The sequence below is a fragment of the Pleuronectes platessa genome, chromosome 6, assembly GCF_947347685.1.
Source record: "Pleuronectes platessa chromosome 6, fPlePla1.1, whole genome shotgun sequence".
NCBI classification, from domain to species: domain Eukaryota; kingdom Metazoa; phylum Chordata; class Actinopteri; order Pleuronectiformes; family Pleuronectidae; genus Pleuronectes; species Pleuronectes platessa.
In genome coordinates this window covers 22257916-22270447 of record NC_070631.1, presented here as the reverse complement: position 1 = coordinate 22270447, position 12532 = coordinate 22257916, and the positions used below count along the sequence as shown (strand labels likewise).

Genomic DNA, 12532 nt, shown 5'->3' with positions numbered 1-12532 from the left:
ATCACTCATGCAAACCTTAGTACTGCAGTGTTGTACAGTACTTGTTGCATAAAACTCACTCATCATATTATTCGGAACACTACCAGGTGACTTTGATATATTAGGTCATCTATGATATATATGATAAAAAGGTCAATATTATTGCCATGTATACATGTGAAAATAGTCGTTTAAACATCTAACACACACTGATGAACAAACATGAAAGAAAAAGGTAAATAAACCCAGATGGACTATGAAAGTGTTCAGTCTGACAAGACAGGAGGAAACTTTCCCTTGACTCACTTGAAGTAGGAGAAGATGATCAGACATATAATCAGCGAGACAATGGACAAACAATGACCCACCATGGCCAGGTAGTAGAGACTGATGGCAAACTGCAGGGGAAAATAAATGCACGACTCTTTTAGAAGGGTTATATAATGTATAAGTTCCAGATGTTTGTACAGTGTCGGGACAGTATGAACGACGCAAAGGAAGCATCTGTAAAGATACTGTTTTGGAAAACTTGGAAAAGTGTCTCATGAATGGCCACGTATTTAGATACACTGAAGAAAATAATCAGTCTGGGCCAAGTTTCATGGTAAATAACTGAGATTCTTTAAACATCCAGGGGCCCAGAAATGTCAATTCTTACTGAGGTATTGGTGTAAAGGGGCTGAAACAGGAAGTAAAACAAATCCTTAAATTAATGTTTTTATTAACCAGAAGTGGATGAAAATAACATCGGACCAAGAACCAGAGAGCCACATCAAAAATGTTCATGGTAAGTTTAAATTAGTAAGATCAGAACACATCTTTGAAATCCACAGATATCAAGCAGGGGTGAGTGTGGAGATTAGATTGTTCAGAATTCTAATCTTCAAAAGAGTTTCTGCTGACTATCAGAAATCAACATCTGTCATCAACACTATGGTCTTATCTCCCCTGGTCACTTCAGAGTGCATTTTCAAATCATGACCCAGGAAAAAGGTGTACTGTTGACCCTATCTAAGGTTCATTGCAAATGAAAGACTCCTGGCCACAGTACATGCACTGAATGTATTTTACCTTGAATTTGTCTTTGGTGTAGGCCTGACACATAGTGTAGTTACTCCAGACTCGGTCGCTAATTGGATGATGGAACCACTGGCCGTCAGGATTACACACTTTGGAAACTTTCTCTATGGAACACAAGGATACAATTAATTAACATGATGATCCTATTATACAAGCAATCACAATATGACAAGAGATGTGTTTACACTGTTTATCCCTGAGACTCCTGAAGTGTTTTGTGGACTCAAACACTTCACCCACCATCGGCATAGTGGTGAGTTGATATTGAGACAATTTTAAATGAACTATTCGTCTGAAGTCCTGTACTTTATTTCAAATCGAAAAGCTCAAAGCCAAAAGATCATTATCTGGACACTTAACATCTGGACTGTAAATGCGTTTGCATGTGTGAACGCATGCATGCATGTGTGTTTAGGGCTCACCAGCTGGGTCAAAATCATAAAAGTATGCAGGACACATCTGCATTGCGGTCCCAGGAGTTGAATCCCCCCAGCACAGCCAGCCGTCCCACGTACGGTTACAGTAAGTACCTACAGAGAACATTGCAGACATGATGTCTAACTCGCAGAGTTTAAACTAGACATGACAGATGTACATATGTATGTATGATGTGCCTGTTATAATGAAAGATATACTTTTATAGCAAAAACAAGAATTTCTAATAATGAAGATTTACGGTTCTTTCTTGGCTTTTTAAAAGAAACCTTTACTGAAATGCTGCTTGCTATAATTTCAGATAGAATGATAAAGCTACTCTGCATGGCATCCCATGTTTCCAGAGAAACTGACAGGAAACTAACTATACCTTTTATCCGGATTTGTCCTTTGATTCGTATTTAAATACTACTCCCTAAAGTCTCTAAAAGTAGAGTAGGAGGCAGAGCCTTCAGGGATCAAGCTCCCCCTCATATGGAATCCTCTCAAATCAGGAGGAAGACACCCTCTCAACGTTCAAGAGATTTATTATGTGTTTTGTTTCCCCTGTGTTTAAAGGATTTTTTGGTCCATTTTTCCCACTCTTGTATTTTAATATAAATCTCTCTAGCAATTGAAATCGCAAAAAGGTGGAAGGGTATATATAAAGGAATGCAAAAGAGTACTGCTGTTTAACCCTCTAAATTCAAAGTGTCCATCCATGTGAGGCTCCAAATCCTGTCTTGGGTTTTTAGTCGAGATGTCTGTAGGTGGTGCTGTTCCTCTGTTTAAGAGCAGAGGCTACAGTATCTCTTTCAGCCACAAAGTTCTTCTATTTAAAACAACTGAAGCAGAAAAGGCATCATATAGGTGTCAGAAGACATTTCAGCGACGGTTTATGACAGCAAAAATTAAAGCTGCTATCTTAAAGAGAATATGAAATCAATAATGATCAATAATAATAATAATCAGCTCTCACATATATGCTATATTTTAAAAGATACAGGGCAGCATTTAACTTTAAATGAAAACGTTGAGTCGTATGATATCTGAATTGAAAAAACAGATATGACACATTCATCCTCACCTTTTTTCACACTCTCTTCAATGAAAGTTTAGCATACTGGCGACACATTAATAAACTATAGTTTTGGTTTTTAAAATAATATAAAAGCCCAAACTTAAGTTTATTGAAATGTATTATCACTCAACACATCAATACCAGTGGCTGTGGGATGAGTCAGTGCTGTCATATGACAGGTAGGGAACATTTAGAATTTTGAATTAACTGCCTTACTCGGAAAATTATCTATTTATCATGAATGGTGTTACACTTACAGAAACTACGTGTCTTACCTCAGCTAGCCTGTACACAGAAGTTCAACAATAGACGGAAACCTGGTCGTACCAGGTTACACTGTGCCATGTTGGGAAATGGAGCACAAAATAACATTTCAAAGGCAGTGAAGTATGAGAGGGTAAACAGGCACTGGTGAAGAGACAAAGGGTGAGTTTCCTTTCTTTCACACTCACTTCCTCTCTCTCTCTCTCTCTCTCTCTCTCTCTCTCTCTCTCTCTCTCTCTCTCACTCTCTCCATCTCTCTCTTAGTGTGTCCACATACTAGAATATGTTAAAATTCAGGAAAACCACTTATTCATATTTAAAAATCTGAAAGCAATGAAAACTGTATCTGCATATGTGCTATTTAAAAAAATGTATAGAATTGTCTGATTAGTTCAGAGTCCTATCTTAAACCTGGTGCCAAACTACACCACGCGCATTGCTGAATCATTTTCCATCCGTTACCACATCCATCTGAGCACCCATGGCTGTGTTGGGGTGTGGTCAGGTGCATTGTTGTTGAATTGCAATCTTGAGGCGACACAAAGTGATTTTGGCAAACAAAAAAATGTGTGTAAAAAATCAATAGCACAGTAATATTACTGTTGTTAAAAGACCTCGCCTCACTAAGCTAACTTATGGAAAAGAAAAGCATTTTCAAGATAGTATACAGTACATGTAACTACACAGAAAACAACAATGACTTTTAGTTTCGGGTGATTAGACAGAGTTGAGAACATAGCTCTTACTGATGCAGTAAACACATTCATTAACTCCTCCGGAAGTATTTTTTACAAGTTTTATGGACTGTTGAAACAATAACCAATCGCGTTCCACCTACTAGTTCCACAAATGTCTTTCTCTCTGTATGTGAAACACATCTTGCAAAGTGTTCATCTTATCAGCTTCACACTTGGCATGTATATTGCTAATGGCAGTGGGGAGTGCAGAGTTGAATTTGGTTTGATTTGGACATAAAGATGTTATAATGAGTTGAAAAAGGTGAACTTGGGTCTAAAGATTGTGTCACTTTCTTAACAGACCTTTGACCTGATAGCTGACATTTAATGTTAAGTAAGTAATTCATATGTGTGTGTATAACATACACATATGAACTTTAATGAAGCAAATTCAGTTCATTTCATTTTATGAAAAACATTGACTAAAAACTTAATTGCAGATAAACCAGGTGGGATGACCACGCAGTATTCTAACCCTGCTCTGCTCCAGAGACTGCACACAACGCTTCAGCATGCAAAAAATAAGAGTTACAGTATATTGTAAAACTGTTTGAAGAGGACTCACTAATGACAAGGTATAATTCAGATTTAGACTCTGGAGCAACAATATAGACCCAAAGAACCGAACGTGACAGAAAGGTTTACAACAGGTAGGCACCTGCACTATATGTAGAAAATGAAAGGTACAGCTCACAACAAAGCTTCTACCATCAACCTGTCAAAAATTGTGATGATTCTGTTTTGAGTCTGGCATATATGGCTGGCTTCTTAATACAAATGTTGGTGTATGGGTCATGCGGATCATTGACTGAAAGTGAAAATATTTGTTATATTCATATGTTTAATGAATGCCAGCACAAGAGTAGAGCTCCATCTGGAGTAATGTAATAAATCCGGCTACAGTATAATGAAAAAAGGATATACAGTACATGTAAATGATACCCTGGTTAATGTTATTTAAAGGGCTTCAGCACTACAAACCCAACCACAAAATGTGATAAACGCAATCTGCCATCCACAAAATATGATGATAAGATCAATGACTAGACTCTTGTCACCTTTTTCAGTAGGTGGTGGATCATAGATTATCTTCAGGTAACACTCATACTGAGCAGCCAGGATCTGGTATCGGGACGATCCTAGAACACTGGATATGTCGCTGATATTCTCCTGGTATATTGGCAGCCCTGTTTCATCAGCTGCCACAGACCCAACATCCTCACACTGGGACACCTGGGTAGTGAAAAAATACAGATATGGGGTATTATTGATATTACAATTGGAAAATTATCCTCAGAATAATACATATTTTTCTGTTATGCTGTGGTCAAAACAAACATGAAGCAAATTGCTGCACATCATTTGTGTGTAGGTCACGGTCACACATATACAAATGTAGCAGTGGCGAGCCCGAACCTTTGCTTCTTAACCTAAATTAATTTGGCATTTGCATATGTACATTTTCCCTAACTTCTGGTACACAAGCAAGCATTGTGAGTCAACAAAACCCACTAATATTCGCCTATTTTCTGGGGGGGAAAAAGAATACCTTGTAAATGGTTTCGTATTTATATAGCGCTTTTCAGGTTTTTGGTGCTTTACAGTACAGTTTTACATTTACCCATTCACACACACGTTCAAACAGTGCATCTAATCGCAGCACTTTGTTATTCTGTGGGGGGCCATTCGGGGTTCAGGATCTTGCCCAAGGACTCTTCGGCATGCAGATGGGTAGGACTGGGGATCGAATCGCCGACCTTCAGGTTGGAGGACGACCACTCTACCCCTCAGTCACAGCCGCCCCACCCTTGTACCTTTTGTGTCAATGCAGGTACAAGGCATAAATGCTGTTATGTGTTTTCACAAACGCATCTGGAGGCACAGACAGTGCGGGGGAATTTTCAAGTCTCCTCCAGGAGCTGTGTATGGATGACTGTTGGTTTTAGCGCTCCCTGACGCTAGTTAGACCATTTTAGCCTATGTGACTGACAGATGTTACACCATGAGTTGTCCGAGTCCTGAACGATTACCTGAAGCTACACTATTGGTCAGCTGGCCAAGTTTTAGCCGGAGGACCCAACACGAAAAAAAGTGACTTCCTGTGACCAACTGTTGCTACTTTATATCGATTAGAGTCGCCAGTGCTGTCCTTTAAGTGAGAGGCACACCACTTTCTGAAGATTTACTCTTTTCAGAGAAAGTCATAAAGGTGGTAGACAGTAGCTTTCCGGTCAAAAAGATGCAAAAAAAATGATAACCCCTAGTGGCAGACTCCAGTCGAGGTCTGCCTCCTCCATGTAAGTCAATGGGATATGGACCAAATTGGAGCCTTAAGAACATTTTTTTTTATTAAATCCTCATCGTATGGGCAATCATATGAAATACCAGGAGTGAGTGAAAATGTGTACATGAAGTTTACTTAGTGTTTGTTCAATTCCCTCCAGAGTTTATGAAGCTGCATTTCCATATCATGAAAAATTATTACATTTAGTGCTCAGTTCAATTTTGCAACAGTGAACTTAGTTCTTGTTAAGTGTGAACTGGCACAACACTGTTCATAAATTGTTTAATTGTCAGATGACCATACACAGTCCAGCCATACACTCGGTTTTGACCAAGCCTTTCATTGCCTTACATTAGATAATATTTTCTATGCTAAATGTTTGAAAAGCATCCACAGACATAGACTGGTGTACTCACCTCTGTTTCCAGCACCAGCACAACTATAAGGGAAAGTGTTAGAGTCCTCCACATGTCTCTGAAAGGGAAAAGGAACAAGAACACTGCATTAGGACATTTTTACGCTAGTTCGCTGGGCAATCATGTGTCATTACTGTGACTGCACTTCTAGAAGAGGAATCTGGGAACATGATGCATAAAGAGCTCTCGACTGTCATACCATGTGGCCACCAAAGTATCCTGTGTTTAATGCGTTGTACAGTTGTAATTTGGATTCACTTTGCGTGTGTGACTGCATATTTTTTGTGAGAATGCCTGTGTGTGTTTATTTACAGTATGTGTATTTTCTCATCTATCAGGACAGGAAGTTCATGCTTCAGCAGTCGTTCCTCTACACTGTCCAGTCAGGGTCACTGAAACAGATGTGTGTTTATTATTGTTTTTGGGTGAAAGAGCAGCAAGTTCCCTTTAGTGTTTACTCTGCAATGAGCCAAAATAAGCTTAGAGAAATATATAATAACAGGGGGACACAGAGGTGATGGTGGCAGAGACCCTCATTAATAATAATAATAATAATAATAATAATAATAATAATAATAATAACTAGGGCTACGTTGTAGCACTAACGGGCCCCGAGCACAGGCGATTTCAAGTATGTTGCAGTCGGGGAAGAGAGAGCGATCGATGACCAAGCGCACGTCTCCGCTTTGCGTGCGTTTTAAGCTCTGCAGCAAGGATAAACGCTTCACTTCCTGTAGCCAGCAGGTGGCGCTATGATTTTAAGTCATGGTGTCTTTGTGGATGTCATCAAGTCGCGTCTCTTGTCTTACATGTCTAGTTTGGACTCGATTGGACCAAATATGTCAAAGATACAGAAGCTCGTGTTTTGATGGCCTGTGATCAAACTTTGACGCCACGCAACGGTCACACCGTATGAGTAGAAATGTATCTTTTAATAACTTTTAATCTCCATCTTGTTGTGATGACACTCATCTAAAGTTTTAGTTGATCTGATGAAAGCCCTACGACAAGTACATCGAAGTAAAAGTGTGGAATATGGCCAAAATGGCAACCAAATCCAAAATGGCGGGCTTCCTGGTGAAGCATATCTGTCTTATTTCTTTGTCATGAAAAGACACATGTCCCTATGTATTTTTGTAAATGTAGACCAATCGTAGTGCCGGGGCTACCCTTTAGGGGGCGCTAGTCAGTTATTTTGCCATGCCTATTCCTTAAAACCATAACTTTGGATCTCCATTTTGTTGTGATGACACTCGTCTACATTTTAAGTTGATCTGATGAAAGCTCTACGACAAGTAAATCAAAGTAAAAATATGGAATATGACCAAAATGGCCACTAATCCAAAATGGCGGGCTTTCTGTTGCGTTTTTCATAATGGTCCTTGAGGCTTTTTTGTGCATCTGGTCATGATACACAACTATCCTCATTTTCGTGAGGATCAGTGAATGCTAAATGAGGGGCTTTTCCGTAGGTGACGCTGTTGAGCCATTTTGCCACGCCCATTTCCAAATTCTCCAGAATACGTGAATTTTCACCACTTTCTAATTTACTTCAAAGTTTTACAACTTTTTGAGCACGTTGAAAAATGCTCAGAATAATCCTTTCAATTTCAATAGGGCCTCCCACCAGAGGTGCTCGGGCCCTAATAAAGAAATCAAGGAATAAATGGAATGTTCCGGAAAAAGAGAACTGTTTGGGGGGGCGTTTAGCCACCTGGTAGAGCTGCTGCCTCTGTCCCCCTTTAACAACTAAGCCTCTGTCCTATAAAAATAAATAAATAAAGGTTATACAAAGCCCCAAAAATACATGCAAAAGTCAAGGACTGTTTAAGATCAAACATGTTTAATGTTAAAGATTAAAGACATGTTCAATTTTCTATATATCAAAGGCTCATGCTCCTTGGTCTTAAAGGTTCCATTGATAGGTCCTTTATAGCAAAATAAGAGGAATGGGATATACCTATCCCTAAAATGGGTATTGTGATATCATTTCAGAAAGTGACACCCACTGTGATCAAGAGAAAACTTCTGACGCAGAGATCTGTCCAGAATAATTCAAACTTTCTTATTCAAACTAATCGATTAAACCAGTGATGGAAGGTTTTTTTCACCAAAACGTGGGGACTATTCATGACCCAGCAACGATTCTGCAGAACTCTTTTTTTATGTCTCAACAAATAAGCTACCTCATAGACCTGCTGGCCAAGAAGAATGCCAACCTTAGTACAGAGTACCACTGGAGGATCCAACTGAGCAAAGAGTTGGAGGAGAACAAACAAGAGCTGTTTCGACAGAAAAACCTGAAGGTAATGTCCATTAACAGAGGAAAGAAAACAAAGCAAGAGCTGGAGCAGTTACAAAGATACAGCAATGCAGAAGCACTCAGCGCCACAAAGATCGCTTCTCAGGTAAACAACACCATCAAGAGGAAGAATAAAAAAGATCTTCAGAAAGATTACGAGGAGCTGAAGGTGGCATACATCATCAACCAGGAGAAGTTCAGCACTGAGCTCCAGGAGGAGAAGACTAAAAAGAACCATCTCCAAAAAGAGGTGGAAGCTCTCAAAGCTTCTTATCAAATTGTCTTCAAAAGTCGTACAACAAACCAGGAGAATTTCAACACCGAGCTCCATGAGGAGAAGAGGATGAAGAACTCTCTCCAAGAAAAGCTGGAGAATATCAAAGCTTCTTATAATGAGGTCTGCCAAAGTCACAAAACCAACCAGGAGAAAATCAACACCAAGCTCGAGGAGGAGATGAAGAAGAAGAACTCTCTCCAAGAAGAGCTTGATAAGCTCAAAACTTCTCATCACGACGTCTGCCAAAGTCACACAACCAACCAGGAGAAGTAAAACACCAAGCTCCAGCAGGAGAAGAAGAAGAAGAACGATCTCCAAGAAGAGCTGGAGAAGCTCAATACTTCTCATCACGAGGTCTGCCAAAGTCTTACTACCAACCAGGAGAAGTTCAACACCGAGCTCCAGGAGGAAAAGAAGAAGAACAACGTTCTCCAAGATGAGCTGAAAAAGCTCAAAGCTGCCTACCACGTGGTCTGCCAAAGTCAAACAACCGCCCAGGAGGAATTCAACAGTGATCTCCAGGAGGAGAAGATGAAAAGGAACATTCTCCAAGAAGAGCTGGAGAAGCTCAAATCTTATTATCACCAGGTCTGCCATAGTCTTGCAATCAACCAGGAGAAGTTCAACAGCGAGCTCTTGGAGGAGAAGAAGAAGAGGAACCATCTCCAAGAAGAGGTTGAGGTTCTCAGAGTTTTTTATCACGTTTTCTGCCAAGGTCGCGCAACAAAGCAGGAAAAGATCATCACCGAGCTCCGTGAGGAGAAGAACGTTCTCCAAGAAGAGCTGGAGGAGCTCAAAGCTTCTTATCACAAGGTCTGTCAAAGTCATACAACCAACCAAAAGAATTTTAGCAGCGATCTCCAGGAGGAGAAGAGGAAGAAGTACATTCTCCAAGAGGAGGGGGAGGCTTTCAAAGAGTCTTATCACATTGGCTGCGAAAGTCGCGCAACAAACCAGGAAAAGTTCAACACCGAGCTCCATGAGGAGAAGAGGAAGAAGAACGTTCTCCAAGAAGAGCTGGAGAGGCTCAAAACAACCATTTCGATGCCTCTGTACCTGTACTCTGTGAAATGACAATAAAATTGAATCCAAAAAGCTCAAAGCTTCCTACCACGTGGTCTGCCAAAGACAAACAACCACCCAGGAGGAGTTCAACAGCGATCTTCAGGAGGAGAAGAGGAAAATTTAGATTCATATATAGATTCATTACTGTTCAGTTCTTGCAGCAGCTCAGTGGTGGCCTGTGCTCTGTTCTGCAACATGAAAGCTAAAATCAGGACCCTTACACAAATTCTCATAAAAGAAATGCAGAGAGCAGGTGGGAAGACAAGAGGAAATTGTGTGTAAAACAAAAAAGTACAAGATTAAAAGCCATACATTAATTTATTTTGGCAAAAAATACCTTCCTAATGCTGTTGTTGTTCAGGAAAAAGCTGCAGGACAAGATGACAAGGTTCATGAGCGCACAAGTAAAACCAACACATATCATTCTCACTTTCACAGGAACATCACTGTCTTACTTGTTTCCAACATCTTCCCCAGACACCGTGTGTCCATTGACTATCATTGAAAATCTCTTTTCAATGATATAAAACCATGAAAATACAAATATTTGAGAAAAAGCAAGGGTTACTGGCTAAATTAACAACTTCATGTTATCATATATATATGAACATTAAAATAATTCAGAGATAGCTAAACATAATCACAAAGACGTTCTATGTAATATGTTTGCGTATTTAAGACTTTTTCGAACAGCAGTAATTGTGGATTCACAGTTTTATTTCATTATCTTAAACAATGTGAGACAAAAGATTTCTTTTACAAATTTAACTGATTTCACAGAAAATAATTCATGGATCTTAATGAGAATAATAATACAGTTAGGGGACTGCTTGAATCCACGATTATTAATCTAGATTTTTGCATTTTGTGATGAAATATGACTATTGAAAGGAAACATGTAAAAACCAGGTTCTACGTTGTAGCACTAACGGGCCAGAGCACAGGCGATTTCAAGTATGTTGCAGTCGGGGAAGAGAGAGCGATCGATGACCAAGCGCACGTCTCCGCCTTGCGTGTGCGTTTTAAGCTCTGCAGCAAGGATAAACGCTTCACTTCCTGTAGCCAGCAGGTGGCGCTATGATTTTAAGTCATTGTGTCTTTGTGGATGTCATCAAGTCGCGACTCTTGTCTTAAATGTCTAGTTTGGACTCAATTGGACCAAATATGTCCAAGATACAGAAGCTTGTGTTTTGATGGCCTGTGATCAAACTTTGACGCCACGCAACGGTCACACCGTGTGAGTAGAAATGTATCTTTTAACAACTTTTAATCTCCATCTTGTTGTGATGACACTCATCTAAAGTTTTAGTTGATCTGATGAAAGCCCTACGACAAGTACATTGAAGTAAAAGTGTGGAATATGGCCAAAATGGCCACCAAATCCAAAATGGCGGGCTTCCTGTTGCGTTTTTCATAATGGTCCTTGAGGCTTTTTAGTGCATCTGGTCATGATACACAACTATCCTCATTTTCGTGAGGATCAGTGAATGCTAAATGAGGGGCTTTTCCGTAGGTGGCGCTGTTGAGCCATTTTGCCACGCCCATTTCCAAATTCTCCAGAATACGTGAATTTCACCACTTTCTAATTTACTTCAAAGTTTTACAACTTTTTGAGCACGTTGAAAAATGCTCAGCATAATCCTTTCAATTTCAAAAGGGCCTCCCACCGGAGGTGCTCGGAGGTGCTCGGCCCCTAATAATAAAATGAACAAATACAACAAAGAGGAAGGAAGGAAAAGATATTTTAATGATTGGACCTCATGGTCACAATAACGTAACAAACATAACTCAATATAACAACTTCAGGTGTGTTTTTTCATTAAGCTGTAAATGCAAATGAAATTTAAATGTTCTTATCATTTGCACAGGTTATTACTATTAAAATATAAATTGTATTCATTTCAATCCCAAGATTGAGGTACTACTTTATTTAGTATGTAATACGAGACATTTTACGATCATATAAATACTTTGGTATTAATGTACGTATAATGTACAACTGAATACGTCATGGTTGCTGATGAGCTGGTGGAAGCAAAAACATAACATAGCCTAGTTCAACTGAAAGAGAACATTTTAATTAATCATGTTTCATGAGAATCTGAGCATCATTTAATGTAAAGTTCAGTGATTTGATGTGAGGCTCACAGGGAGCAACGTGCAAAGGTTGTACAGAAATAAGCACTTTTGATTCAACACAAGACGCAAAGGTAATTATTAAAACATTTGCAGTAAATAACTTCTCAGTGCTCAAGATTTAAATATTTATGTGGACCTAACCTACTGGAGAAGCATTAAGTTGCATAACGTTTACATGCACGGAAACACAATGTGGTGCTAATAGTGCTCGCTCCTGCTGCGTTCTATTTTTAACATTTGATGGTAAATGGTAAATATTACCATGTAGATAAAACATTATTAGAAGAAAGTCCAAATTTGGGGGAAATATATTGTTGGTGTGACATGATTTTTTGGAGTGACTTTGCTTATGGGTCGAGGATCCAGGATTTTTTCCCCCACTTTCTTTAACATTGAACAATGACCACATGCAAGTGGGTGTGGATCCAGGTCATGAGTATCTGTAGTGCTTATCCTTTAGAGGGGGGCAGGGGGAGTTGGACCCAATTCCAGCT

At 39.4% G+C, this 12532-nt stretch overlaps 1 protein-coding gene across 1 annotated transcript in view; it reads right to left on the bottom strand.

Moving 5' to 3' along the window:
• calcrl2 (calcitonin receptor-like 2) overlaps positions 1-12532 on the bottom strand; it is a 32178-nt gene that overhangs the window by 9023 nt on the left and 10623 nt on the right. The window contains exons 2-6 of the mRNA XM_053424439.1: positions 6256-6313; positions 4614-4788; positions 1482-1589; positions 1051-1163; positions 286-377 (exon numbers count right to left, since the gene is read on the bottom strand). Coding sequence (XP_053280414.1) covers positions 286-377; positions 1051-1163; positions 1482-1589; positions 4614-4788; positions 6256-6313 — 546 coding nt within the window. The remainder of the gene's footprint in view (positions 1-285; positions 378-1050; positions 1164-1481; positions 1590-4613; positions 4789-6255; positions 6314-12532) is intronic.